The sequence below is a fragment of the Phacochoerus africanus genome, chromosome 2, assembly GCF_016906955.1.
Source record: "Phacochoerus africanus isolate WHEZ1 chromosome 2, ROS_Pafr_v1, whole genome shotgun sequence".
NCBI lineage: Eukaryota > Metazoa > Chordata > Mammalia > Artiodactyla > Suidae > Phacochoerus > Phacochoerus africanus.
The window spans coordinates 207,591,659-207,618,937 of NC_062545.1; the positions used below are offsets into that span (position 1 = coordinate 207,591,659).

Here is a 27,279-nt window from a genome sequence, read left to right on the forward strand (position 1 = left end):
TGACTAAGGAGGTAAAAGACTTATATGCTGAGAACTATAAAACACTAGTCAAGGAAATTAAAGAAGATGTAAAGAAATGGAAAGATACTCCATGTTCCTGGGTTAGAAAAATTAATATTGTAAAAATGGCCATACTACCCAAAGCAATTTATAGATTGAATTCAATACCTATCAAATTACCCATGACATTTTTCACAGAACTAGAACAAACAATCAAAGAATTCATATGAAACCACAAAAGATCTAAAATTGCCAAAGAAATCCTGAGGAACAAAAACCAAGCAGGAGGCATAACTTTCCCAAACTTCAGGCAATATTATTACAAAAATGCAGTCATCAAGACCGTGTGGTACTGGTACCAAAACAGACAGACAGACCAATAGAACAGAACAGAGAATACAAAAATAAACCCAGACACCTATGGTCAGTTAACCTTTGACAAAGGAGGCAAGAACATAAAATGGAAAAAAGTCTTTTCAGCAAGCATTGCTGGGAAACCTGGACAGCTGCATGCAAATCAATGACACTAGAACACACGCTCACACCATGCACAAAAATAAGCTCAAAATGGCTGAAAGACTTAAATATAAGACAAAATACCATCAAACTCCTGGAAGAGAACATAGGCAAAACATTCTCTGACATCAACCTTATGAATGTTTTCTCAGATCAGTCTCCCAAAGCAACCGAAATAAGAGCAAAAATAAACCAATGGGATCTAATCAAACTGACAAGTTTTGCACAGCAAAGGAAACCAAACAGAAAACAAAAAGACAACTCACAGAATGGGAGAAAATAGTTGCAAATGATGCAACCGACAAGGGCTTAATCTCTAGAATATATAAGCAACTTATACAATCGACAGCAAAAAAGCCAACACCCCAATGGAAAAATGGGCAAAGGACCTGAATAGACATTTTTCCAAGGAAGATGTACAGGCGTCCAACAAACACATGAAAAAATGCTCAACATCCCTGATTATTAGAGAAATGCAACTCAAAACTACCGTGAGATACCACCTCACACCACTCGGAATGGCCATCATTAATAAGTCCACAAACAACAAATGCTGAAGGGGGTGTGGAGAAAAGGGAACCCTCCTGCACTGTTGGTGGGCATGTAAATTGGCACAACCACCATGGAAGGCAGTATGGAGGCACCTTAGAAAACTATACATAGAACTACCATAAGACCCAGCAATCCTACTCTTGGGTATATATCTGGACAAAACTTTCCTTGAAATAGACACATGCACCTGCATGTTCAGTGCAGCACTATTCGCAATAGCCAAGACATGGAAACAACTCAAAAGTCCATTGACAGATGATTGGATTAGGGAGATTTGGTGTATATATACATGATAGAATACTACTCAGCCGTAAAAAAGAATGAAATAATGCCATTTGCAGCAACATGGATGGAACTAGAGACTCTCGTACTGAATGAAATAAGTCAGAAAGAGAAAGACAAATACTGTGTGATATCACTTATATCTGGAATCTAATATACAGCCCAAATGAACCTTTCCACAGAAAAAAATCATGGACTTGGAGAAAAGACTTGTGGTTGCAAAGCGGGAGGGGGAGGGAATGGGATGGATGGGGAGCTCGGGGTTAATAGCTGCAGACTGTTGCCTCTGGAATGGATTGGCAATGAGATCCTGCTATGTAGCACTGGGAACTATGTCTGGTCACTTATGATGGAGCATGATAATGTGAGAAAAAATAATGTATACATATATGTGTGGCTGGGTCACCATGCTGTATAGTAGAAAACTGACAGAACACTGCAAACCAGCTATAATGGAAAAAATAAAAATCATTATACATAAATTAAAAAATTTTTCTCTCTTCACCTTTGTTTCCCTTACTCATTCCCCTTATTTTACCACTGAGGGCAATTTTTAAAATCTTTTCAGATAACTAAACACTATGATATAAGTCAACTTTTAATTAAAAGTTGAATTCCAGAACTGATATATTTTTCTGGGACCAAGTAGAGGAGGGAGGGGGCAGGAACAAATCAAGTAAAAAATCTGCAGCTCAAAAAAAAACTTGTAGGTCAAAAAGTTTAAAACTGCAATGCTACAGCAAAATAGAAGAAACCAAATTTGTACAATCAGGAGAAACAGTGGCTGAAGATGGGATAATGATGGGGGCTCTTTTCACAGAGGGTGATAACATGCTGGGCTCATCTTTCACCAAAAAGAATGCAATGGAATATTTTAAATAACATTTAACTTAGCAATAAAGATAAATTTCCCAACATTAAAAGTTATTGAGGATCAAGAGAATTTTGAGTAGAATGAATAATGCAAGTTTACAGACATCTTTAAAGATAAGACCACATTATCCCATGAATAACTGAACTATACTGTGGGCTTTATAATAGTTTAACATTGTGGGTTCTAGACTCAAGATTACCTAGATTTGAAGTCTACTACCTGGGAGCTGTTTAACTTTAGACAATACTGTAAGTCTCAGTTGCTTAATCTATAAAATAATAAAGGATAATAATATACTCAATATACCACATAGGGTTGTTGTGGGGCTTAAATAGTGGTGCAAAATCCATTTTCCCAGTGGCTAATATACAGTAAGCTCAATAAATGTTGACTACTGCTATTATTTTATGGTTGTTGGAAGTGACTTACATTCATACCTCCTCTTAAAAAATTTCTAAAATAATGTGTGTAAGTGTAAACGCAAATTTTCCTTCACTTATAGTACAATTTTATATTTTTTGTCTTCATTTATGACTATGTTCCATACAGAAGGCCTTCCAACTTGTAGCCTTAGTTCTTCTACATTCTTATACCACTCCAGAACCATTTACTCACTAAAATAATTAAATATTAAATTAATTATAAAAATATTTAAATTAATATAGAAATACATGCCTGTGAAGTTTAAAAATAATCTTACAATTCAAATAAACACCTATGACTTTTAAACTGCATTATCCAAAGTGGGAAAGTGTTGTACATAATTCCTCAAGGTTCAAAAATTTATCACTGGCGTTCCCGTTGTGGCACAGTGGTTAACGAATCCGACTAGGAACCCATGAGGTTGCGGGTTCGGTCCCTGCCCTTGCTCAGTGGGTTAATGATCTGGCATTGCCGTGAGCTATGGTGTAGGTTGCAGACGCGGCTCAGATCCCGCGTTGCTGTGGCTCTGGCATAGGCTGGTGGCTACAGCTCTGATTCGACCCCTAGCCTGGAAACCTCCATATGCCGCGGGAGAGGCCCAAGAAATGGCAAAAAACACACACAAAAAATTATCACTTACTGATCATTTCTCATGTGATAGGCAGGTCTCCTGCAAACTCCATGATCTTCTGTGCTTTCTTACTATTTAATAACTTAAACAGGCTCTGTTTATGTATGAACTAATTAAAAGTGAATTGCACAACATTAACATCATGTCACTAGATTTTTCATAAAAGGAACTGTTTCCTGAGGACGTGTGTACTCTCTAATACCAATAGTCTAAATTGACAACAAAGATACGTTTATCGCAGCTTAATTTATATTAATGAAATGTTTCAGTGGTATATCTGATTAACACTGGAAAATACGGTTAAATAAGTTATTCCCAAAATAGTTATATGTCATGACATTCTCTTAAAATAACGTCAAGTGAAAGATATTAGGGTATTTGTACATATTTAAAAACTTGAAAGGAACTATTCAAAATGTTAATGGTATTTGCCTCTATGAGATGGGATTATAAAGTTTTTTTCTCTGTTTTTATGGATAACTATTCATACACAGACAACCAAAGAAATATTAACTGTAATGACTACTACCTGTAGGCAAATTTTATAAACTATAAATAAATCATCAAGGACTTCTGAATTAAGTCTAGTTGACCATACTAATGAAAAATCTTATGAACAACTTCAAGGATCTAAAAGAGCATCAAAGTTAAAGTACTACAATGAGAATTACAATTTCAGAAAGGTTATCAAGTTAAAAATTAGTAATGTTCTCCCCTCCAACTTTCTAGCCCCTGGAGAGGTAACTTTCGAAGAAGAGGAAAAAAAAAAGGGAGTTCAAACTACAGGGAAAAAGAAAAGAATGAGTAAATACAAGGAAAAGTAAGCCAGCTCTCTAAAGCAGCAGCTCTGCTTGCTTTTTTTTTTTTTTTTTTGTCTCCATGCTATTCATAAGCACAACACATTGCCATCACAGCTCTCATTATTATCAATAATGATTCTTGGAGGGGATAGTCATAATTTTCAGAGAAAGTCTGCATGGCTTCAAATACTATCCTCCAGATCAAAGTTCAGATTCTGACAAGTTCTCCAAAGAGGAGTGTATAAACTCTACCTCTCCAAATTAGTAAAGGTGCCAACTAGGGAATTTATGGCTTCAGTTACAGTTCATGGAAGTTATGAGAAATCTGTCTCATTGATATCTTCTTCTCAGAATAAACATCACTAATATCACTTCTAGTTTTTTTTATCCCTAACTTAGGAATCTGCCCCAGCTATGTTCTCATACTTAGCACTACTATTAGAGTATGTCATTCCTGTATCTCCCATTTAATGTCTGTTATCAAGTAGATTTTCAGCTGTGATAGATGAAGAATAAAAGCAGTAAAAAGGTCATCTATGCAGATAACTGAGGGAAGGAATTTCAGGAACTGAAACCAAGTACAAAGACCTTGAGGTTGAAGAATACCTCATATGTTCAAGCTAAAGAGCAAAGTTAAATGTGGCTGAAGTGGAGAGATGAAGGAGAAGGCAAAGATGAGATCACAGAGGTAATGCAGAGCCATGTGATGCAGAGTCTCACAGATTGTAGTAAGAATTTGGCCATTTACTTTCAATGAAACAAGAAAGCAGTGAAGGGGGTTGAAGAGAGGACTGACTTGATTTGACTTACCAAGTTTTAGCAAGAACAACCTGGCATCTATGTTGAGAATGAACTCAAAGTGGGTAAGGACAGGAGCAAAGAAACAAAGTGGGAAGCTACTGCAATCACTCAGGTAATACAAGTTAGTGGTCACAGCAGGGGTAGTGGAAGTAGTAGGATTCCAGATGCTCAATGAAGGCAGAGTGGACAATAGCTTAGATTTGAACATATGAGGTTTGAGAAGCTCAGGAGACAACCAATTTAAGAGATGCTAAATAGGCAATTAGATACACTTTCCCAGAGTTCAGGGAAGGGATCCAGAGCAGATAATCAAATTTGGGAGCCATGAGCATATAGACAGCATGATTTTGAAAGCCTAGGTGAGTGGATAAAATCACATGGGGTATGAATTTAAATGGAGGCGGAGGGGGGGGAGATGTCCTAAGATTTTGGCTTGGAACATTTTAACATTTAGAATAACAAGGGTAGACTAGAAACAGAAAAGGAACAGCTAGAAACTGAAGGAAGTAAACCACACAACTGTGAAGTGCTTTAAGCCAGTGAGGGGAAAAAAAAGTGTTTCAAGGGAGTCATCAACTGCAACAATGTTGCTGAATAATAGGGGTAAGATGAAGAGTGCTACACAGATCACTGAATTTAACAATGAGGGAGTCACAAATGATTCTAAGAAATTTTTGTGGAGTGAAAGGGACAAAAGCTTGATTGGAAGAGGTTGAAAAGAGAGCAGAAGAAAACTTTGAGAATCCTTAATACAATTCTTTCAAAGAACATTGTTGGAAAATGAAAGGAAGGAAGGGAAGGGAATGAATAAAGTGGGGTCAAGACATGTTTTTTTGTTGTTGTTGCTTATTTGTTTTCCTCTTCCGTGCACATCAGAGACATAACAGCATGTTTGTATGTGGTTGGGAATGACCCAGTAGGGAAAAACAATACTGTGGAAGAGATGGGGAAGACCTCCTTCTGTAGGGAAGTTTATAATAAAAAAAAAAAAAAAGGGAACAGAGACCTTAGTAATCAACAAATTATACTCTGGTAAATCCTCACTGTACTTCATGTTCCTATTGGAGCACGGGAAGAAGGCAGAGAAGAGCAAGAGTTACATGTACTGTCATGGAAATATAGCCAAGGCATATTATTTGAAAACAGCACGTTAAAGAACAATAAGTATGGAATAAATTAATATTAAAAACATAAGATGCCTAGGTTTGTGACACGTGTATATGTATACACCCACGCACAGTATATAATGCATGCGAAAGGTCTGGCATGACTACTCAGATGATCTCTCCTGGGGAGGATAATGAACTGGGAAGAGTGGAAGAGAACTCAAATGTTACATCAGCACTATATGAACATCTACATCATTTCAATTTTGTATAGTATTTCATGCAATTCTTGCATAACTTAAAAAGAGGACATAATTTTAAAATGTTCTGTTCTTCTAAAGAAACTAAAGGACAGACTCTCAAATATTAACAGTGGTAAATTTTTGCCTTTATTTCTGTTGCCTTGGAAGACCGACCAAAGAAGACATTTGTATGGTTGATGACAGAGAATGTTCTGCCTATGTTCTCTTCCAAGAGTTTGATGGTGTCTTGTCTTACATTTAAGTCTTTAAGCCATCTTGAGTTTATCTTTGTGCATGGTGTGAGGGTATGTTTAACTGATTTACATGTGGTTGGCCAGTTTGCCCAGCACCACTTGCTAAAAAAACTGTCTTTTTCCCACCTTATATTCTTGCCTCCTTTGTCGAAGATTAGTGTCTGGGTTTATTTCTGGCTTCTCTATTCTGTTCCATTGGTCTGTACATTTGTTTTGGCACCAGTAACACATTGTCTTGATTATCATAGCTTTGTAATATTGCCTGAAGTCTGGGAGAGTTATGCCCCCTGCTTGGTTTTTGCTCCTCAGGATTGCTTTGGCAACTCTAGGTCTTTTACAGTTCTATGTAAATTTTTGGATGGTTTGTTCTAGTTCAGTGAAAAATGTCTTGGGTAATTTGACAGGGACTGCAGATTGCTTTGGGTAGTATGGCCATTTTTACAATATTAAATCTTCCAACCCAGAAGCATGGAATATCTTTCCATTTCTTTGATTCCTCTTAATTTTCTTGATTAATGTTTTATAGTTCTCAGCATATAAGTCTTTCACCTCCTTGGTCAGGATTATTCCCAGGTATTGATTTTGGGGGTGCAATTTTTAAAAGTATTATATTTTTGTATTCCTTTTCTAACATTTCACTTATTATACAGAAATGTAATTGATTTCTGAATGTTAATCTTGTATCCTGCTACTTTGCTGAATTTGTTGATCAGTTCAAATAGTTTTTGGGTTGAGTCCTTAGGGTTTTCTCTATATATAGTATCACATCATCTGCACACAGCGACAGTTTTACCTCTTCTCTTCCAATTTGGATGCCTTTTTTTTTTCTTTTGTTTGTCTGAATCCTGTAGCTAGGACTTCTAATACTATGTTGAATAAAAGTGGTAAGAGTGGCATCCTTGTCTTGTTCCAGATTTTAGCGGGAAGGCTTTCAGCTTTTCTCCACTGAGTATTGCATTTGCTGTGGGTTTGTCATAAGTGGCTTTTATTATGCTAAGGTATGTTCCCTCTATACCCACTTTGGTAAGAGTTTTTATCATGAATGGATGTTGGACTTTGTCAAAGGCTTTTTCTGCATCTATTGAGACGATCATGTGGTTTTTTATTTTTCTTTTGTTAATGTGGTGTATGATGTTGATTGATTTGCCTATTTTGAACCATCCTTGTGAACTTGTTCGAGGTGTATGATCTTTCTTATATGTTGTTGGATTCACTTGGATCTAATCAAACTGACAAGCTTTTGCACAGCAAAGAAAACCATAAAAGAAAAGAAAAGAAAACCTACAGAATGGGAGAAAATAGTTTCAAATGATGCAGCTGACCAGGGCTTAATCTCTAAAACAGACAAACAACTTATACAACTCAACAGCAAAAAAGTCAACAACCCAATTGAAAAATGGGCAAAAGACCTGAATAGACATTTCTCCAAAGATATACAGATGACCAACAAGCACATGAAAAAATGCTCAATATCCCTAATTATTAGAGAAATGCAAATCAAAATTACTATGAGGTACCACCTCACACCAGTCAGAATGGCCATCATTAACAAGTCAACAAACAACAAATGATGGAGAGGGTGTGGAGAAAAGGATACCCTTCTAGACTGTTGGTGGGAATGTAAATTGGTACAACCACTATGGAAAACAGTATGGAAGTAACTCAGAAAACTAAATACAGAACTACCATATGACCCAGAAATCCCACGGTGGGGTATATTTCTCAATAAAACTTTCCTAGAAAAAGATACATGCACCTGTATGTTCACTGCAGCACTATTCACAATAGCCAAGACATGGAAACAACCTAAATGCCCAATGATAGATGAATGGATTAAGAAGATGTGGTGTATATATATATTCACAATGAAATATGATTCGGCCATTAAAAAAGAACCCAAAAAAATGCCATTTGCAGCAACACGGATGGAACTAGAGACTCTCATACTAAGTGAAGTACGTCAGAAAGCGAAAAACAAATACCATGCGATATCATTTATATCTAGAATCTAATATATAGCACAAATGAACCTTTCCACAGAAAAGAAACTCATGGACTTGGAGAACAGACTTATGGTTGCCAATGGGAAGGGGGAGGGAATAGGATGGTTTGGAAGTCTGAGGTTAATAGATTCAATCTATTGCATGTGGAGTTGATAAGCAATGAGATCCTGCTGTATAGCACAGGGAACTATATCTAGTCACTTGCAATGAAACATGACTGAGGATAAGGTGAGGAAAAAATGTGTGTATGTGTGTGAGACTGGGTCACTTTGCTGCATAGTAGAAAACCAATAGGACACTGTAAACCAACTACAATGGAAAAAATAAAAATCATCAAATAATTTTTAAAAATTCAGAATGGTGGGAACCTACATTTGCCACAGGTGTGGCCCTATAAAGACAAAAGACAAAAAAATAAAATAAAAATAAAAATTCAGAGTGGTAAAGTCTGGGGTAAGAGTCTCAGACAGGAGGTTAGAGAATTTTATTTTTTTATACACTCTATATTATTTGAAAATTTATCACAAGTGTGTATTACTTAAATCATTTAAAATATCATTTAAAATATGATAACCACTTTAAATAAAAATTCTTAAGTATTCAGTTGTTTGAAACTATTTAGAATCTATTAAAGTTCTCAGGTAGGTTATAAAAAAATGGTTGCTCTCTGCAGAGGCTGCTAAGGAGAATCAACCAAAAAGAAGAATTAAGGCTAAAACAATTTATCTTAAATTTTAAAATAAGCAAAGCTGAAAGAGAAATCTTAGAACAAAAGATTGAAAAAGGAAATAGCAAAGGAAACACTGCCTTTTTCTTCTTTCTTACAAAGTTCTTTCTTGCTAAGAGGAAAACAGAAAAAGTATTTGCACACGAGAGAAAAGGGTTATAAACTTTAACAACAAGCAACTCTAAAGTCATATTTTAATATTAATTGCCAAGTGTTGAGGACTTTTAAGTAAAAATCAAGAAAGAGGGAGAAATGTTTGAGTTAAATACATAAGTGAAAAAAAATGAAGTTATTAATAAGGTCCAATAAGGACCTTTCAAGTCATTTTAGCAATGGTGTGTGGTTTAGAAACAAAAGCATAATGGGCAATCCCAGTATATAAACCAAAAGATGGAGCTGCTCTATGCAGAGTGGAGAGGATAGGCACTACCCACATCCTGAGAAAAATCTGAAGGGAGCACAGAATTTAGACTGGAAAACCACTCTGCCAAAGCAGCATTTAAAAATATGTGTTTAGGAGTTCCCTGATGGCCTAGTGGTTAAGGATCTGGCGTTGCCACTGCTGTGGCTTGTGTTTAATCCCTAGCCAGGGAACTTCAGCATGATAAGGGCGCAGCCAATAAATAAATAAATATGTTTAAAGTTTAATAACTAGCTATTTATTTCATATTAATTATATATATTGGATTTTCACAGTGTGGTTTTAGAAGAACAAGTTTAAACAGAAAAAAAATCCCCAAATAATACACACCACTATTTAACCCCTCTAAGACTTGGCTGCTTCAACTGTTAAGAAGAAATAACATCTATCTCATAGGGATGATCTATGTCGAAAGTATATTATTTATACAAATAACTTAGTATGCTATACAAAACATAAAGAATTCAATAAAAGTGTTTTTTTAATTACTGGCTATAATTATTGCTGCTGAGTCAGTAAGCATACCTAAATAGCTGGGTAAGCCTTCCTGACAATGGGCTCCTTAAACTACAAAGTAACATGACTACTTAAAAGAAACACACAAAATAAAGAGAGAAAAATCCTTGTTAAATATTGATCCTGAAGACTTCATCAGCATATCCATCTGTGTTTGTGCGGATTTGCCAATAAAATATGAACAAATTCTATAATGAAAGACTGCTTTAGGTCATAAACTAGAATCATACTTGATGAGTAATTTCTCACTATAGAAGGCTGAATAATCCCATTTCCTAAATCCTTCCTGGTTTGGGGGCTACAGTCCTAGTATGTTTCATAGTAGACATCAAAACTCCAATTTATAAAAACAATATCCTATAGAATAAATCTTTATATATTTTAAATGTTTAAGCTTTAATAGCCATAAGAAAACTCACATAACTTTAAATATTACCAAACTGAATATTTCATTTTTAATTTTGAAGGAATATAAAGAGAGCAATAAATAAATATTGAAATGTGAAAAAATTTGAATTCTATATATTTTTAGAAGTTCATACATATAAATTTACATTTTTATGACAGAATAAAAGCATACTTTTTGATACGATATACTTTCAGCTGTGTGAACATCTTCCTGGTTCCTCAGTACTTTCTGTGTGTCCATATTCAGAACCTGAAGCTGTTGGATCAGTTCTGCTTGCTGTGCTGTGTGTGCACTGTTTTGTTTGTAAAGATTCTGCAGCTCCTGCAACTCCTTCCTGTGCAAAACAAGCAATAAACAGAAGCATGAATAAAGATCATCTCAGTTAAATAATTGTGTTCACCTAAGGTTACAGATCGGCTTCCAATTTTTTCATCTATTATTTTTTACTGCAGGCAAACACAGTGATAAGAGAGATAACATATAAAGTATTTAATATTTATCACATACACCTAGAAAGTATTGATAGAACTACTATGACTTTCAAAGCCAAATACTTATCAATTTTCTTTTATAGCCTGAAGGTAATAAAAACCCTGGATATACAGACATAGTACCACCTTCTTATTGAAATTAAGTTACACTTTAGTTTCAAGAATTGACAAGCACTGATGCCAACAATATTATCAGTTTTGAATGTAAGGTAACTCAACCTTTCATTTTATATTATACAGGACTTTAAATGTATTAAAAAAGGAACCCAAAAGGCAAATTAAGTTTTCAAATCAAAGTTCCTTAAAGCACCACTAGTTTGCAACCTCTGGGGCCTGGGATTCCTGTGACTCCTCTAATCCAGCTTGAAGGAAATAATGAGATTAAAAAAAAGTCAGAAGGAAGGAGAGCACTATGAGGTGAATCAGTCCTTCCAACTTACCCAGAGTGAATTTGGTAGGTAGGAGGACAAATGAACTGGAGTGACAGTACTGATGCATCAAGGATCTAGGAAAATCATACCTCTGGAAGAGAGGTTTCCAGATTCCTGTGGTGGTGAATTTTGTGTGATACAGATCATATAAAACTGGAAAATATTTTGTAAAATCAATTTGAAGAGGAAAATATGTAAACAGATACGTTTTACACAAGTATACTTTATAGCATATATTGTGAAGATTTTTTTTGACCATGCCTGCAGTATGTGGAAGTTTCTAGGCCTGGGATCCAACCTGTGCCAATAGCAGCAACCTAAGGCCCTACAGTGACACCACCAGATCCCCAATTCCCTGTACCACAAGGGAACTCCTGGAGACTATTTATTTTTTTTTAATGGAAACTTCTTTATCTATAACCTCAAACTGGTAATTCATTCACATAAGATAAATCTTAAGAGAAAGAAGGAACAAAAAGATATGCAGGCAGTTGTTGAAGATGGATGAATAGTAATATAGGATAAATGAGCTCTGCTTTTTTAGAGATATAGAATATTAATGTTTTCCAGTTATGACAGCAACCCTTGAACGCACACAGATATATATATATATATATACCATCTATTTTAGTCCTTTTGATATAACTAAATATAACACTGGGTCATTTACAAAAACCAGAAACTTATTTCTCATAGTTAAGGCTGGAAGTCAGACATCAGAGTGCCAGCCATAGTCATGTGAGGGCCCTTTCAAGGCAGCTGACTTCTTGTTATATCCTCACACATTGGAAGGCACTAGGGGGCTCTGGGAGGTCATTTTTATGAGAGTACACACTATTTCCATCCATGAGGGTTATACCCTCATAACCGAAGCACCTCCCTAAGGACCCCACCTCCTAATGCCATCACATTAAGCATTAGAATTTCAACATACACATTTTGAGTAGACACAAACATTTAGACTATAGTACTGTTTTTTCTTTAACTATTCAAAAAATAGTTCAAAAAAACCTATTCAAAAAAAACCTGCATAAAATAAAAGACCAAAAATGGGGGAAGGGAGAGAAGAGAATCAATAATGGAACAATGCCTTGAGGAAATATAAGAAAAGGAGAGAAGGGTCCCATACTGAAATCATGTCAAAGCCCCTGTGTCCCTGTCCTTTGAAATAAAAGGTTTTTGATTCTATCTCCCAGGCCTCCTGTTGAGCTGGGGAACTGGTAACAATTTAGACCATAAATCTGCCACAGAGCAGAATCACAAAACTCACAGTTCCTGAAAGATACAGATAAAGGCCTGACACACATGCCTAAGTTGTTTTTTTACAGGAAGCAGACCATACCAGATGAAAGCTGCTGACCACCAAAATATCAACCCTAGACTGGTTGGAACCAGAAGTCTGATGATGCTGACTCCCAATTACCTCACCACCAACTAGTCAGAAGAATGTCCACAAGCTGATCACATACTGCTCCTTGACAATAAGACTCTCCACTAGCCCCTCCAGGACAGAACACACAGTTTTGAGGGAATCAGCCAGTCACAGCCCCCTTTGCCTGAAAAAGCAATAAAGCTATTCTCTTCTACTTCACCCAAAACTCTGTCTCTAAGATTCAGTTCAGTGCTGGTGTACAGAAGCTGGGATTTGGCAAGAGTAATATGGCTTGTTAAGTACTGCCATCTTTAAGAACAACATTGGCATGAATTATCAAGGACACAGACAGTAAATGTAGGATAAAATTCCATCAGCATACATAGTCAAGACATATGTTAGCCAGGTGATCAAAGTAAATGTTGTTTAGAAAGAGGACACGATGAAGGTAAGACATATCATCTTTCAATACAATGCAAAACACAGAAAACTTCCTTCTCCAATGCTAGAAGAAATTTCTTTCTTTGTTTTTGTTTTTTTTTGGAATATAAAATAGAAGAAGAAAACAGACAGATTTTTTTTTTTTCCTGCCTGATGGATTGCTAAAAGGCATGGATTCTTTCTACAGTCTATCCAGAACCAAACTGGGTGGCTAATTCAGTGAGCCTGCCCTCTCTTAAAGGTTCACTATGAAGCAGTCGCCAGCACAATAATATGTTTCCTTGAATTACTCTTTATCCTTCCCTGCCTTAGATTATTACTCTCTCATTCCCTTTGCCCTGGAAATGAATCCCCCAAATGAGTAATCATCATTTAACCTTCCCTCAGTCTCCATTTTCTAAGAAAAATGAGATAAGACAGTTGTTGAAGGGATGAAATGAAAAGGATAACATAAAGAAGGACTTCTGAAAAGAAAAGTGTTGGGGTTCCCACTGTGTTGCGGTGGGTTAAGAATCCAGCTGTAGTGGCTTGAGTTGCTGTGAAGGCACAGGTTCGAGTCCCTACCTGGCACAGTGGGTTAAGGGAACCAGCATTGCCACAGCTTCGGCATGGGTCGCAGCTGTGGGTCAGATTCAATCCCTGGCCTGGGAACTTCCATGTTTCATGGTGCAACCACAAAGGAAAAAAAAAAAAGGCATCACAATAGCATTAAAATCCATAATGAGAGAAGTTATAAGAAAATCAAAGCTATGAAAAATTAAATTAATTGGTAGGTTCAAATTTGAGAAGTCCCCTAGACACAGATTAAAAGGAATAAAGGGAAGTGTGGGTTAAGTGAGAGGATGTTGAACACCAACAATGCTTCTTCCCATCTCAAGAAGAATGATAAGATGATTAAAAACATTGCATTGCTGAAAGATAAATCCAGTGATCTTTCAGTTAAAATGATGCTTACTAAGGGATAAATTAGGAATATCCCTTTAAACATCACATTGGATACCAAAGACTGACAATGGGTTTCAGACAGTTTCTATAGGTTATATTATATATATATTTATATTATATATTTATAAAATATATTTATATTTTATCTTATATATATCTTATTATATATTATATATTTATTTTATTTTATATTTGTCATCTTTTTAGGCCACACCCATGGCATATTGAAGCTCCCAGGCTATGGATTGAATTGGAGCTGTAGCTGCCGGCCTATACCACAGCCACAGCAACAAGGGATCCAAGCTGCATCAGTGACCTACACCCACATCAGATCCTTAACCCACTGAGCGAGGCCAGGGATCAAACCCACATCTTCATGGATACTAGTCAGATTTGTTACCGCTGAGCCAAAATGGAAACTCTCTTCCTTGCTCATATTATATGTAGCCTTCCCATATCCTAAGACCCAAAATGGAACAGCAAGACTGTATTAGGAATACGCTACTCTAGTGACAGAGGGCAAAAAAGAAAAAGCGATTCGAGCAACAGCTCTTTTAAAATAGTTGCCAGGATACAAAGTATGTCAATTTCACTCTCATTCCACAGGCCAAAACAAGTCACATGACTAAATCTGATGTTAATGGTGGAGAAAGCTAGCAACAGAGAAGGCCTTGGTAAAAATGGGCCCTTAAGATGAATCAAAATTGAGTACAGGAATGAACACATCAAGAGTAAAAAGTTTAGGAGTTCCTTTCATGGTTCAGTGGAACCTGACTAGGAACCATGAGGTTGTGGGTTTGATTCCTGGCCTCGCTCAGTGGGTTAAGGATCGGGCATTGCCTTGAGCTGTGGTGTAGATCACAGATGTGGCTCGGATCCCACACTGCTGTTGCTGTGGCACAGGCTGGCAGCTTGGATTTGACCCCTAGCCTGGGAACTTCCACATGCTGTGGGTGCAGCCCTAAAAAAGCAAAAAAAAAAAAAAAAAAAGTAAAAAGTTCAGTGATGAGCACTAAAGCAACATAAGAAAATAAGCTTAAATATCTTTAGGCACTGTAGTTATACATGAAGAAATAAATATTATAAATCTTGAGATACAAAATGAGAAAGACTTAAAATGGTTTGAATGTATATCCTATTCTATTGAGTGTACACAGCAAGGTATGAAAACCAACTAAAGATGAAACATAAGAGTTTTTAAAAAACAACATAATGACATCAGTCTCCAAAGGTTTTTCATGACATTTATTTCTCAGCTTTAGCAAAATAAAGTGGTTTTCATAAAAAAGTAAACATTATCTGAGATTTAGTATTTTCCCCTAATTTCACATCAGTATCCTAATTCCACTATATCACAAAAACTAAAGTTCTTATTTTAAAAAAATATTCAATACAGTCCCTTTCATCTAAAAAAAATGTTTACCTAATCATCAACCTATAAATATGTATTTAGATAAATATGGATTAGTTCTAACAAAATTTTAATGGCTGTGATTTCTCTAGGGTTGTATTTTAAGCGTAATTTTTCTATCTTCTTAGAACTTTTTCTGTACTATATGAATTTTCTTATAACTCACATGTATCAAAACAAGTATATATTTATTTTGTTTGTTTCTTATCATATAAACATAAACCAAGAAAGAATAGCAATATTAATTCAAAGGAATTAAATTCAATGAAAAAATTATACAGAAAAAAGTAAAAAGTACAAGTCACAGTAAAAACAAAAGAACAAAAAAACAAATCATAGCACATCAAAACAAGGACAGCAAAAACTATAAGGGATAAAAGGAAAATCAGTTGGAAAATATATATAGGAAGGAAATATTCTATTTAAAATAATAACAAAAAACATGAAATAGCTAGGAATAAATCTAAGAAGAAATGTCAAGATATTTCATAAGGATACATAGGTAGGTACTGAAACAAACAGAATAGCATAGCATACTCTGGTACACAGACTGACATCATAAAGATAGCAATCCTCCTTGGGTTTGCTTTTAAATTTGATGCCTGAATAAAACAGCAAACAAGAAATAATCCAGTTTACCCTGAAGTTTATATGGAAAAATTAATAAGCAATAAATGCCCAGGAAAGCTCTGAAAAAGAGCAGAAATGAGTAAAGTGCCATATTCTCTTATCCAATCTTTAGCATCTCTACCCTACTCTCTAGTACCCTGGCTTACTCTCTAGCCTGGGAGGCCAACCTCTACAGATGACAACACGCTGGCTCCCTGTCTTCTAGGTTTGAATTTGGGTAACTGAAAGTCCTAGTCAATGATTAGATGATAATGGAAAAAGAGGTCAAGGTATTTCTTTCCCAAGCTCTTCTTTGCTGAGCCACAGTTGGTAATGTCTCTGTTCCTCTATCTAAGGATACTTCTCCTATTAGTCAGCTTCTCTTCCAGGGCTAGACTTCTCACAGAGATCTGGTAAAAGCTTCTCTCCTTGCCCCTTCTGTCCTAAGGGTAGTAACAGTTACCTGTATTACTCTGAATCTCAATAACTACTTGGAGAAAACTTACATATTTATCACATTGAGTCTTCCAGATCATGAACTTTGTATATCCCTCTATATATTAGACATTTTATTTCTCTCCATAATATTTTATAATTCTCTGTAAAGAGGTAATATATTCTTTTCACTATATTTGCTATTAATATTTTAGCTATATTATAAATTATATTATTTTTAAGTATATTTCCTAACATTTTGGCTGGCATAAAAAAAATGCATTTGAATTTTATACACTGACCTTACGTCTACAAAGAGTGCTAAACCCACTTATTAATTTAAAAAATGTTTCTATAAATTACTTTTAAGTTTTCTATGTAAATTAATCCTACTATAGGCAAACAACTCCATCTTTTTTCTTCATTTCAGTTCCTGAGTCTTTTAATTTTTATTCACGACTTTCCACATACTTGATATTTCCGAGTATGTCCTAGACATTAGTTTGAAAAACTGCAGACATAATTTGAGGACAGTACTCTTTAACTATCCTCCAGATGTAATTTACACTTCTTTCTGCTACATGCCTAGGAACATCAGCAATCTGGATGCATTAATCCAATTTCAGGAGTCTGACTTTGTTGATATTCCTAACCAAAATTATTACTACTCTACCTTGACCTTTCTTTTTTCTTTTTTTTTTTGTAGGAGATTCACAACTAATTTTTAAGAAAAATCCCAAATCAATTGACGATAGTCTACCTTTTCAGTAGACATCATCTATGTATATTATTGCCTTATTTACCATATTTAAATTTTTCAGTACACTAATTTCAAATATACAAATGCAGGGTCACAATTTAGTATAAAATGTAATTATTGAAATCCCATTCATATAAGACTGCATTTTACCCTAGAATGAATCCCTTGTTCCATCCAATAAATTAAGAATATCATAAATGAAAAGGTCTTGCTGGAATATACTGTGCAGTTTTAGGTGCCATATGTTAAGATAAATATTGATAATACAAACACTGACATTATGGAATTCATTCAGAAACATCTGTGAAATATATACATGAAAAATAATGAGAGGAGCACAGTGGGTTAAGGATCTGACATTGCCACAGCTATGATATAGGTTGCAGCTGCTGCTCAGATTTGATCCCTGGCCTGGGAACTTCCATGTGCCATGGGTGTGGCCAAAATAAGAAGGAGGAAGAGGAGGAAGTGAAGAAATAGGAGCAGTTAATAAATTAATGAAAAAATGAAATTATTAATAAAGTTATCTTCTATTATTTTAGAGTCTGAACTACAGAACAGAGGTTAGACTGTCTGAGATTCTCTAGGTAAAGAATCAAGGTAAACGAGTATATACTATACAAACACAAATTTCAACTATACATATGAAACAACGCATAGATTTAACGAACATAAAAGTAAGGAGAAACCTATAAACTAAAAGTATCAGGCAAAGACTAAAAGTTTTTTCACTGGGAAAAAGAAAGAAATAAATACAAATTTTAAGACTTCTTTCAAAACAAAGATTCTCTTACTATTTTTTTGACTTCATCAAATTATTGGCTTCAAAAAATTATACCGTGAGTGGACAAGTCAACCAGTCTATAATCTGTAAACATATACTTTCCTCATCCCTATGGTAAGATTTTTTAAATGTGACACAATGGATTTTTGCTTTATATATGTAATATATATTAATCAATTACCCAAGCAAAAATTTTGCACTATATCAGTACACTAAAAGTATGTGTAAATAAATATTGTCTATATAAATACTTATGTATAATATAACTACATATGGTATTAATTATATATCATATGTAAACATATATATATAGTATATTACAGATATAAATATGTGACATATTTACACAGGCAGCACCAAAGAATGAAATTGTACTTATACAGACATGTGATAAACTTTGGTTATATAACTTATTTTAATTAAAGTTTAAACATGTACATAAATACACATATGTATAACATATGTATGTGTATGTATACATAAATATATTTATGACTTCTAACAATATTTTCTGACAAGGTAATCATAAAATTAATTGGTAATTTAAAATCTTTCAAAACACTTATAAACACAAGTTTTTCAAGTACTTCCATTTTATTAGTACTACAAAATTAACTATTTTGATAGAGAATATTTCACAAATTAAATAGAACATAATAAAATACTAAGTCAAAACTGTATTACTCATTATTCACTGTAACAATGAATATTATGTAAAGCATGGGTAGGATTCTTAGAAGGCAACAATGAATAAATACATCCTCCTTGATAAAAAATTAAGCAAGGCTATTCTGTGAGCATGCTTTTCCCAATCCTGCGAAGCCCCTGTTTGTTGCAGTTAACTATTTCCAGAGTTGTTATATGAGTCCAGATAATTTCTATGTGCAAACATAAGTATTCAGAGAAGACATATTGTTGTCATTTTGGGATGTTAATAATAAACAAAAATGCTGGCATTCTGAATAACTATGGACATTGCTATAATGTTAAATTAGAAGTGAGTATACTTGCCTGACCAGGGTAATATCCATATCCTTCTGGATAAGTTCGGTCTGTTTATTATTCAACTGTAATGATAGAGCATTATATTTACTCTGTGATACCTCAATTTCTTTCCTTGCTTCGATTAAATTGTCTTCAAAGGCCTAAAATTAGAGCATTCATATCACAAATATAATAAATATCAAATAAATAACATTAAAATCTGTTATATTTAACCAACTAATCCACAAAATGACAGTAAAAAAATAGTAGTATTTTACATTTTACTTTTTTGTTTTCATTTAAATAAAAAAATGTTAGTACAATCAATGAATTTAAACCAGTTACAGCTTGCCTTTTTCAGAAATTGCAAAAGTATTATGGTTTACAGGGTGAAAGTTAAGAATCTCAAGGAAATAAACTTAAAAAATCTATGTAGAAATTTACTTAGCAAAACTACAATAAAATAATGGAATTTAAAAGCTGTTAATTACATGAATTAAAAAATGAGCCATTTACCTAAACTCAAGACAAATGGCAGGTTTTTATTATTTTCTCAATTTTAAATGCAGACAAATAGAGACAATATAGTATTATAAAAATATCAAAATAATTTTACAATATTTAAGATTCAGACTGTGCTGAGTTCACTTGATTGTGGTCAAATTTCACCTAAGGTTAGTCAAAGCTGGCCTCTTCCTCCTGATAATTCTCTAAACTTTTTTCATTTTGAAACAATTTAAAAACTGACATTACATTTTTTTAAAATATTTTTTCTCAAAATTATAAAATACATTTTAATTATTTTCATAAAGTATTAAATAAGTATTTTTATCCAAAACTATAGAGTATGCCCAAAATATATACTACATATTCATTATTTCTAAAAGTGAGCACCAGGCTATAGATCAAGTGCTAGATATTTACTCTAGTAATAGTCTCATACCTCATAAATTCACCCTGTAGTAGTTAGAATGAACTTCGGAAGATAAAAATATTTGCTTTCGGCCAAGATAGCACTATGAGTACATGCATATCTCATTTTACCATGTTTCACTTCATTGCACTTCACTGATATTGCATTTTTTTACAAATTGAAAGATTGTGGCAGCCTTGCATCAAACAAGTCTATTAATGCCATTTTTCCAACACTTGCTCTCTGCATGTCTCTGTGTCAAATTTTTGTAATTCTCACAATATTTCAAGTTTTATCATTATTATATTTGTTATGGTTAACTGTGATTAATGATATTTGTTGTCACTACAACTTGCAAAAGGCTCCAATGATGGTTAACAGTTTATAGCAATAAAGAATTTTTTAATTAAGGCATGTAAATTGTTTTAGACATAATGCTATTGCACTTAATAGACTACAATATAATTAAACATAACATATATATGCACCGGGAAACCAAAAAATTTGTGTGACTTACTTTGTTGCAACATTCATTTTATTGCACTGAGACCAAACCTGCAATATCTCTGAGGTATGTGGGTACTTCTTAAATTCCAATGTATTAAAAAAGAGTAATGACACATTTACAGGTCGGTATATGGGTGGGTGGAAGAAAAAAAGCAGAAGAAAGATATAGAGAAAAAACAGAAAAGGAAGAACAGGAGGAAAGGGAAGGGAAGAGAAGAAAGTAAGGGTTGGCTGGGACGTAGAGAAGTTGGTGGGACTATAAAACACTCTGAAAAACAGTAGCAAGATTCCACAAAATGTAATAAATAGAACCACCATATAATCCAGCAACCCTACATCTGGGTATATACTCAAAAGAACTGAACATGGGGTCTTTGAAGAGATATTTGTAAACCTGTGTTCATAGCAACACTATTCACAATAGCTAAGTGGCAGCAAGCTAAAAGTCAAATGAATAAAGAAAAGGTATTATATACATAAAATGGAGCACTGCATTGCCCTAAAAAGAAAGGAAATCCTGTCACATCCTATAACAGGGTTTCCTTGAGGAAACCACTCACAAAAGGGAAAATATTGGATGACTCTACTTATATGAAGTATCTAAAGTAATCAAATTCATAGATACACAGAGTTGAATGCTAATTACCAAGGTTTGGGGTGAGGGAGCACTAAAGTGTTGTCACTAAAAAGTAAATTTGGGAGCTCCCACTGTGGCTCAGTAGTAACTAACCCAACGAGTATCCACAGGATGTGGGTTCCTTCAGTGGGCTAAGGATCTGGTGTTGCTGAGAGCTGTGGTATAGGGTGCAGACGTAGCTCGGATCAAGCATTGCTGTAGCTATGGCATAGGCTGAGAGCTACAGCTCCAATTCGACCCCTAGTCTGGAAATTTCCATATGCCGTGGGTGCAGCCCTAAAAAGACAAAATGAATAAAAAAACAAACAAACAAATAAACAAACAAACAGCAGAGTTGCAGGTCTACAAGTCAACAAAGTTCTGGAGATCTCTTTCACAGAAATGTAAATATACTTAACCCTACCAAACTATACACTTAAAAATGGTTAAGATAGTAAATCTCATGCTAGGTGTTTTTCACCAAGATAAAAAAGAAAGGAAATTTTAACATATGAAATAATATGGATGGATCTTAAGATAATTAAGGAAAACCAAGTAAGCCAATTACAAAAAATAATGAATGACTCTACTTATCTAAAGCATCTAGAGTAGTTAAACTCACAGAAACACAAAACAAAATAGTAGATGCCAGGAAGCTATGGGGGAGAGGAAATGGGAAGTTAATGAATATAGTTTTACTTTTGAAAGACGAAAAGTTTCTGCAAATAGGTTGCACAGCAATATGAATATACCTAACTGCTGAACTGTACAGTGGAAAATGATATAGACTATATATTCTATGTTAGATGTACTTTACCACAATTTGTAAAAAACCCTAAGAGGGAGTTCCTGTTGTGGCAGAGTGGAAACGAATCCAACTAGTATTTTTGAGGATACAGGTTTGATCCCTGGCCTTGATCAGTGGGTTGGGGATCCCACATTGCCATGGGCTGTGTTACAGGTCGCAGATGTGGCTCAGATGTTGCTGTAGCTGTGCTTCTGATTGGACTCCTAGCCTGAGAACTTCCATATGCCACAGGTGCGGCCCTAAAAAGCAAAAAACAAAGACAAAAACAAAAAACAAAACCCTAAGAGAGGCTGAGATTTAATTAATTAGACTGTGGAGCAATTTGTGTCCCAGGACATTGACAAAAACAATACAAAAATCAGTCATCAAATATGTAGTCCAACAGCTGGATATAATAACAACAGACAGACATATTAACAGATAAGTCAAGAGAACAGACAGTGTCGGACAGCCCTGAGAAAATCAGTATGATCCCAGAGATGTGTGCATGTCCAAGTCTGTGCTCTATGAAAAGCAACATCAGAGACTATACATGGAAGGGAAATAGATTTTACTAAAATGGCCCAGCCAAACCATTAAACAAAAGAATGAAGGAACATCAACAAGCCCTGGTGTTATGACAGTGAGGAAGCAGTATCCAAAGCTGCTATAGTATATAATTTTACTTGTACTAATTTTTTTGCTTTGAAACAGGTATTTTCCTTTTTACTTTATTTTGGATTTATTTTTATTAAGGTAACATTGGTTTATAATATTATATAAATTTCATGTGTACATTATCTTTCTACTTCTGTATACCCTAGTGTGCTCACCAGCAAAAACTCAGTTTCCATCTATCACCATACAGTTAATACCTTTTCTCCATTTCACCCCCCATCCCAACAACTTCCCCCTAGAAACCACTACTCAGTTCACTGTATCTACATATTTGTTTCTATTCAGTTTGCTCACTTATTTTGTTTTTTGTTTGCCTTTTATATTCCACATATTACTGAAATCATATGGTATTTTTCTTTCTCCATCTGACCATTTTACTTAGTATATTACCCTCGCGGTCCATCCATACTGTCACAAACGGCAAGATTTCATCTATTTTATGGCTGAGTAGTATTCCACTGTGTGTGTGTTTGTGTGTGTGTTATATACAATATATCTTCTTCATCCATTCACTGCTAATGGGCACTCTGGTTGTTTCCACATCTTGGCTATTGTAAATAACAGAGCGGTACATACGTCTTTTTGGGTTAGTGCTTTCATATTCTTTAAATATATGCCCAGCAGTGGGATAGATGAATCATACAGTAGTTCTATTCTTAATATTTGGACTTTCCATACTGTATTCCACCAATTTACATTCCCATGAAGAGTGTATGAGGCTTCCCTTTTCTCCACATCCTCATCAGCACCTGTTATTTGTTTTTTTGACAGCAGCAATTCAAACAGGAGTTAGGTGATATCTCATTATGGGTTTGATTTGCTTTTCTCTAAAAATTAGTGATGCTAAATAACTTGTCATATGCCTTTTGTCCATCTGCAAGTCTTTTTTGGAAAAATTTCTAGTCAGGATCTCTGATCATTTTTTAAATGGACTGTTTATTTCTTTTCGTGTTATATGAGTGCTTTACATATTTTGGTTTTCCCCCATAGGATATATCATTTGTAAATATATTTTCCATTCACTAGGTTGTCTTTGCATTTTGTTGATGGTATCCTTTGGCATGCAGAAGCTTTTTAGGATGATGTTGTAGTCCCATGTGTTTACTTTTGCTTTTGTTTCCCTTGCCTGAAAAGACATATCCTGAAAGACATTGCTAAGACCAGTGTCCATACTGCCTTATGTTACCCTTGAAAAGTTTTATAGTTTCATGACTTACATTTAAGTCTTTAATCCATACTGAGTTGAAATTTGTGCACGGTGTGAGAGAGTGGTATTTTTTATACGTGGCTCTCCAGTTTTCCCAACACCATTTTTTGAAGAGGCTATCCTTTCTCCACTGTATGTTCATTGTTCTTCTGTTGTATATTAATGTTCATGTATGTGTGGTTTTATTTCTGGGCTCTCAATTCTATTCTATTGATCTACGTATATTTTACTGACAATATCATACTGTTGATTAATGTGGCTTTGTGGCACAGCTGGAAATCATGGCCTGTGATACCTCCAGCATTATTCTTTTTCTCAGGATCGTTTTGGCTATTTGGGGTCTTCTGTGGTTCCATATAAATTTCAGAATTTTTGTTCTATTTCTGTGAAAAATAGGCTTGTGATTTTAAAAGGGATTGAGGTGAATCTACAGACTGCTTTAGGTAATGTGGATATTTTAATAATGTTAACTATTCTAACCCATAAATATAGAAGGTCTTTTGATTTATGTGTCTTCTCCAATTTCTATCAACAATGTCTTGGAGTTCCCATTGTGGCTCAGTGGTTAACGATCCGACTAGGAACAATGAGGTTGTGGGTTCAATCCCTGGCCTTGCTCAGTGGGTTAAGGATCTGGCGTTGCCGTGAGCTGTGGTGTAGTTTGCAGACGCGGCTCGGATCTGGCATTGCTGTGTCTCTGGTGTAGGCCGGCAGCTACAGCTCCGATTAGACCCCTAGCCTGGGAACCTCCATATGCCGTGGGTACAGGCCTAGAAAAGACAAAAAAAAAAAATCAATGTCTTAAAGTTTTCAGTGATAGGTCCTTCACCTCCTTGGTTAAGTTAATTCCTAGGTATTTCATTCTTTCTATTGTAATTATAAACGGGACTGTTTTCTTAATTTTTCTACTATATCATTGTTAGTGTATACAAACACAACAGATTTTTGTGTATTGATTTTACACCCTCAACTTTGCTGTGTTTATTTTTTCTAACAGTTTTTTTCTGGAGTCTTTATGGTTTTCTATATATATATAAAATCATGTCATCCATAAATAGTTCTACTTCTTTTCCAACTTGGATTCATTTTATTTCTTTTTCTTGCCTAATTGCTCTGGCTAGGGCTTTTAATACTATGTTGAATAAGAGTGAAAAGAGTAGACATCTCTTTCTTGTTCCTAATGTTAGAGGGAAAGCTTTTATATTTTTTTATCATTTAGTATGATGTTAGATGTGGGTTTGTCACTTACAGTCCTTATTATGTTGAAGTATGTTACTTTTATATCCATTTTTTTGAGAGTTTTTATCATAAATAGGTGTTGAATCTTGTTAAATGCCTTTTTTACAACTACTGAAATAATCAGATGGATTTCATCCTTCATGTTGTTAATGTGGTGTATTGGGTTTATTGATCTGCAGATTTGAAACCTCCTTGAATCCCTGGAATAAATTCCACCTGATCATTCTGATGACTCTTTTAATGTAATGTTTAACTTGGCTTGCTTATATCTTGTTCAGGATTTTTGCACTTATGTTCACCGGAGATATTGTTCTGTACTTCCTTTTTTTGTGTTGTCTTTGTCTGGTTTTTGTTATGAGAGTGATGTTGGACTTATAAAATGAGTTAGGAAGCATTCCCTCCTCGCCTCTTCAATTTTTTGAAAGAGTTTGAGAATAGGTATTAAATCATCTTTTAATGTTTGAAAGAATTCTCCCATGAAGTTGTCCAGACCTGAGATTTTTGTTTACTGTTTTTTATTTTTTAAGTACTAGTGATGTGGCATATTCAGATTTTCTATTTTTTTATGATTTAGTCTCATTTTAAGAGTATGTCCATTTCTTCTAAGTTGTCCAATTTGTTGGCATATATCTGTTCATAATATTCCCTTATAATCCTTTGTATTTTTGTGGTATCTACTGTCATTCCTCCTCTTTCATTTCTAATTCTATTTACCACAGCCTTGTCTTTTTTTCTTAATTGGTCTATCTAAAGATTGGCCAATTTTATCTTTTCAAACAGCCAGCTCTTAATTTCATCGATCTTTTCTATTGTCGTTTAGTCTCTGCTTAATTTATTTCTGCTATAATCATTAATATTTCTTTCCTTCTACTGACTTTGGGCTCTGTTGTTCTTTTTCTAGTTCCTTTAAGTGTGAGGTTAGATGGTTCATTCAAGAGTTTTCTTTTTTATTAAGTTAGGCCTGAATTGTTAAAAACTTCTCCCTTAGTACTATCTTTGCTGTCTCCAAAAGCTTTTGGTTTGTTCTGTTTTCATTTCCATTTGTCTTCAAGTAAATTTTTTTTTCAATCCAAAGAATGGATTTTATTTAAATTAAATTCATTGTTTACCAAGAAAAGCATTAAGGCACTTTCTTGATGGCTTTCAGAATATTTTAGGGAATCTATACATTATTTCCTTGGTGTTCCATCACTAAGAAAAATAAAACATTACATGGCAACACATTAAAAGACAGTTGACTTCTCATGATTCACGTTTCCTTGAGAATGCTTAAGTGTGCAGCATTTGCAACATGGGGCCAAGCTCCGTTTGCAATCTTATATTTCATATTTATTTGTTACATGGTGGCTTGATATCTAATGGTTTAGATTTGCCCTTACCACTAAATTATGCTGCCAAGGATTGATCCACTCTATATAAATTGGGATTAGAGTAAGTGTAGCCACAGGATTTCAGGGTTAAACTTTCTTTCTTTTTTTTTTTGTCTTTTTGCCATTTCTTGGGCCGCTCCCACGGCATATGGAGGTTCCCAGGCTAGGGGTCTAATCGGAGCTGTAGCTGCCAGCCTACGCCAGAGCCACAGCAACGCAGGATCCGAGCCGCGTCTGCAACCTACACCACAGCTCACAGCAACGCCAGATCGTTAACCCACTGAGCAAGGGCAGGGATCAAACCCGCAACCTCATGGTTCCTAGTCGGATTCGTTAACCACTGCGCCATGACGGGAACTCCAGGGTTAAACTTTCTACAATGGTCCCTCCCACCTTTCTCACCCAACACACACCTATATATTACACACTAGGTAGTTTAAAGCCAACCTCAATTCTTGTCTTGAAGTAAATTTTGATTTCTCCTTTGACTGCTTTGCTGACCCAATAGCTGTTCAGTAGCATGTTGTTCATTCTCCACATATTTGTGATTTTTTTTCCAACATTCTTATTGTATTCAATTCACACCACTGTGAATGGAAACAGCGTTGATATGATTTCAATTTTCTTACATTTCTTGAAACGTGTTTTGTGTCCTAATATATGGTCTGACTTTAAGAAAGCTCCATGTACTCTTAAGAAGAATATGCATTCTATTGCATTTGGATTGTATATTCTGTACAAA

At 34.8% G+C, this 27,279-nt stretch overlaps 1 protein-coding gene across 3 annotated transcripts in view; it reads right to left on the reverse strand.

Moving 5' to 3' along the window:
* CNTLN (centlein) overlaps positions 1-27,279 on the reverse strand; it is a 324,720-nt gene that overhangs the window by 191,775 nt on the left and 105,666 nt on the right. For 2 of the 3 annotated variants that reach the window (XM_047767607.1, XM_047767604.1), the window contains exons 6-7: positions 19,248-19,381; positions 10,729-10,891 (exon numbers count right to left, since the gene is read on the reverse strand). In XM_047767607.1, the coding sequence (XP_047623563.1) occupies positions 10,729-10,891; positions 19,248-19,381 (297 nt within the window). The remainder of the gene's footprint in view (positions 1-10,728; positions 10,892-19,247; positions 19,382-27,279) is intronic. The other variant, XM_047767606.1, reaches the window with a different exon arrangement.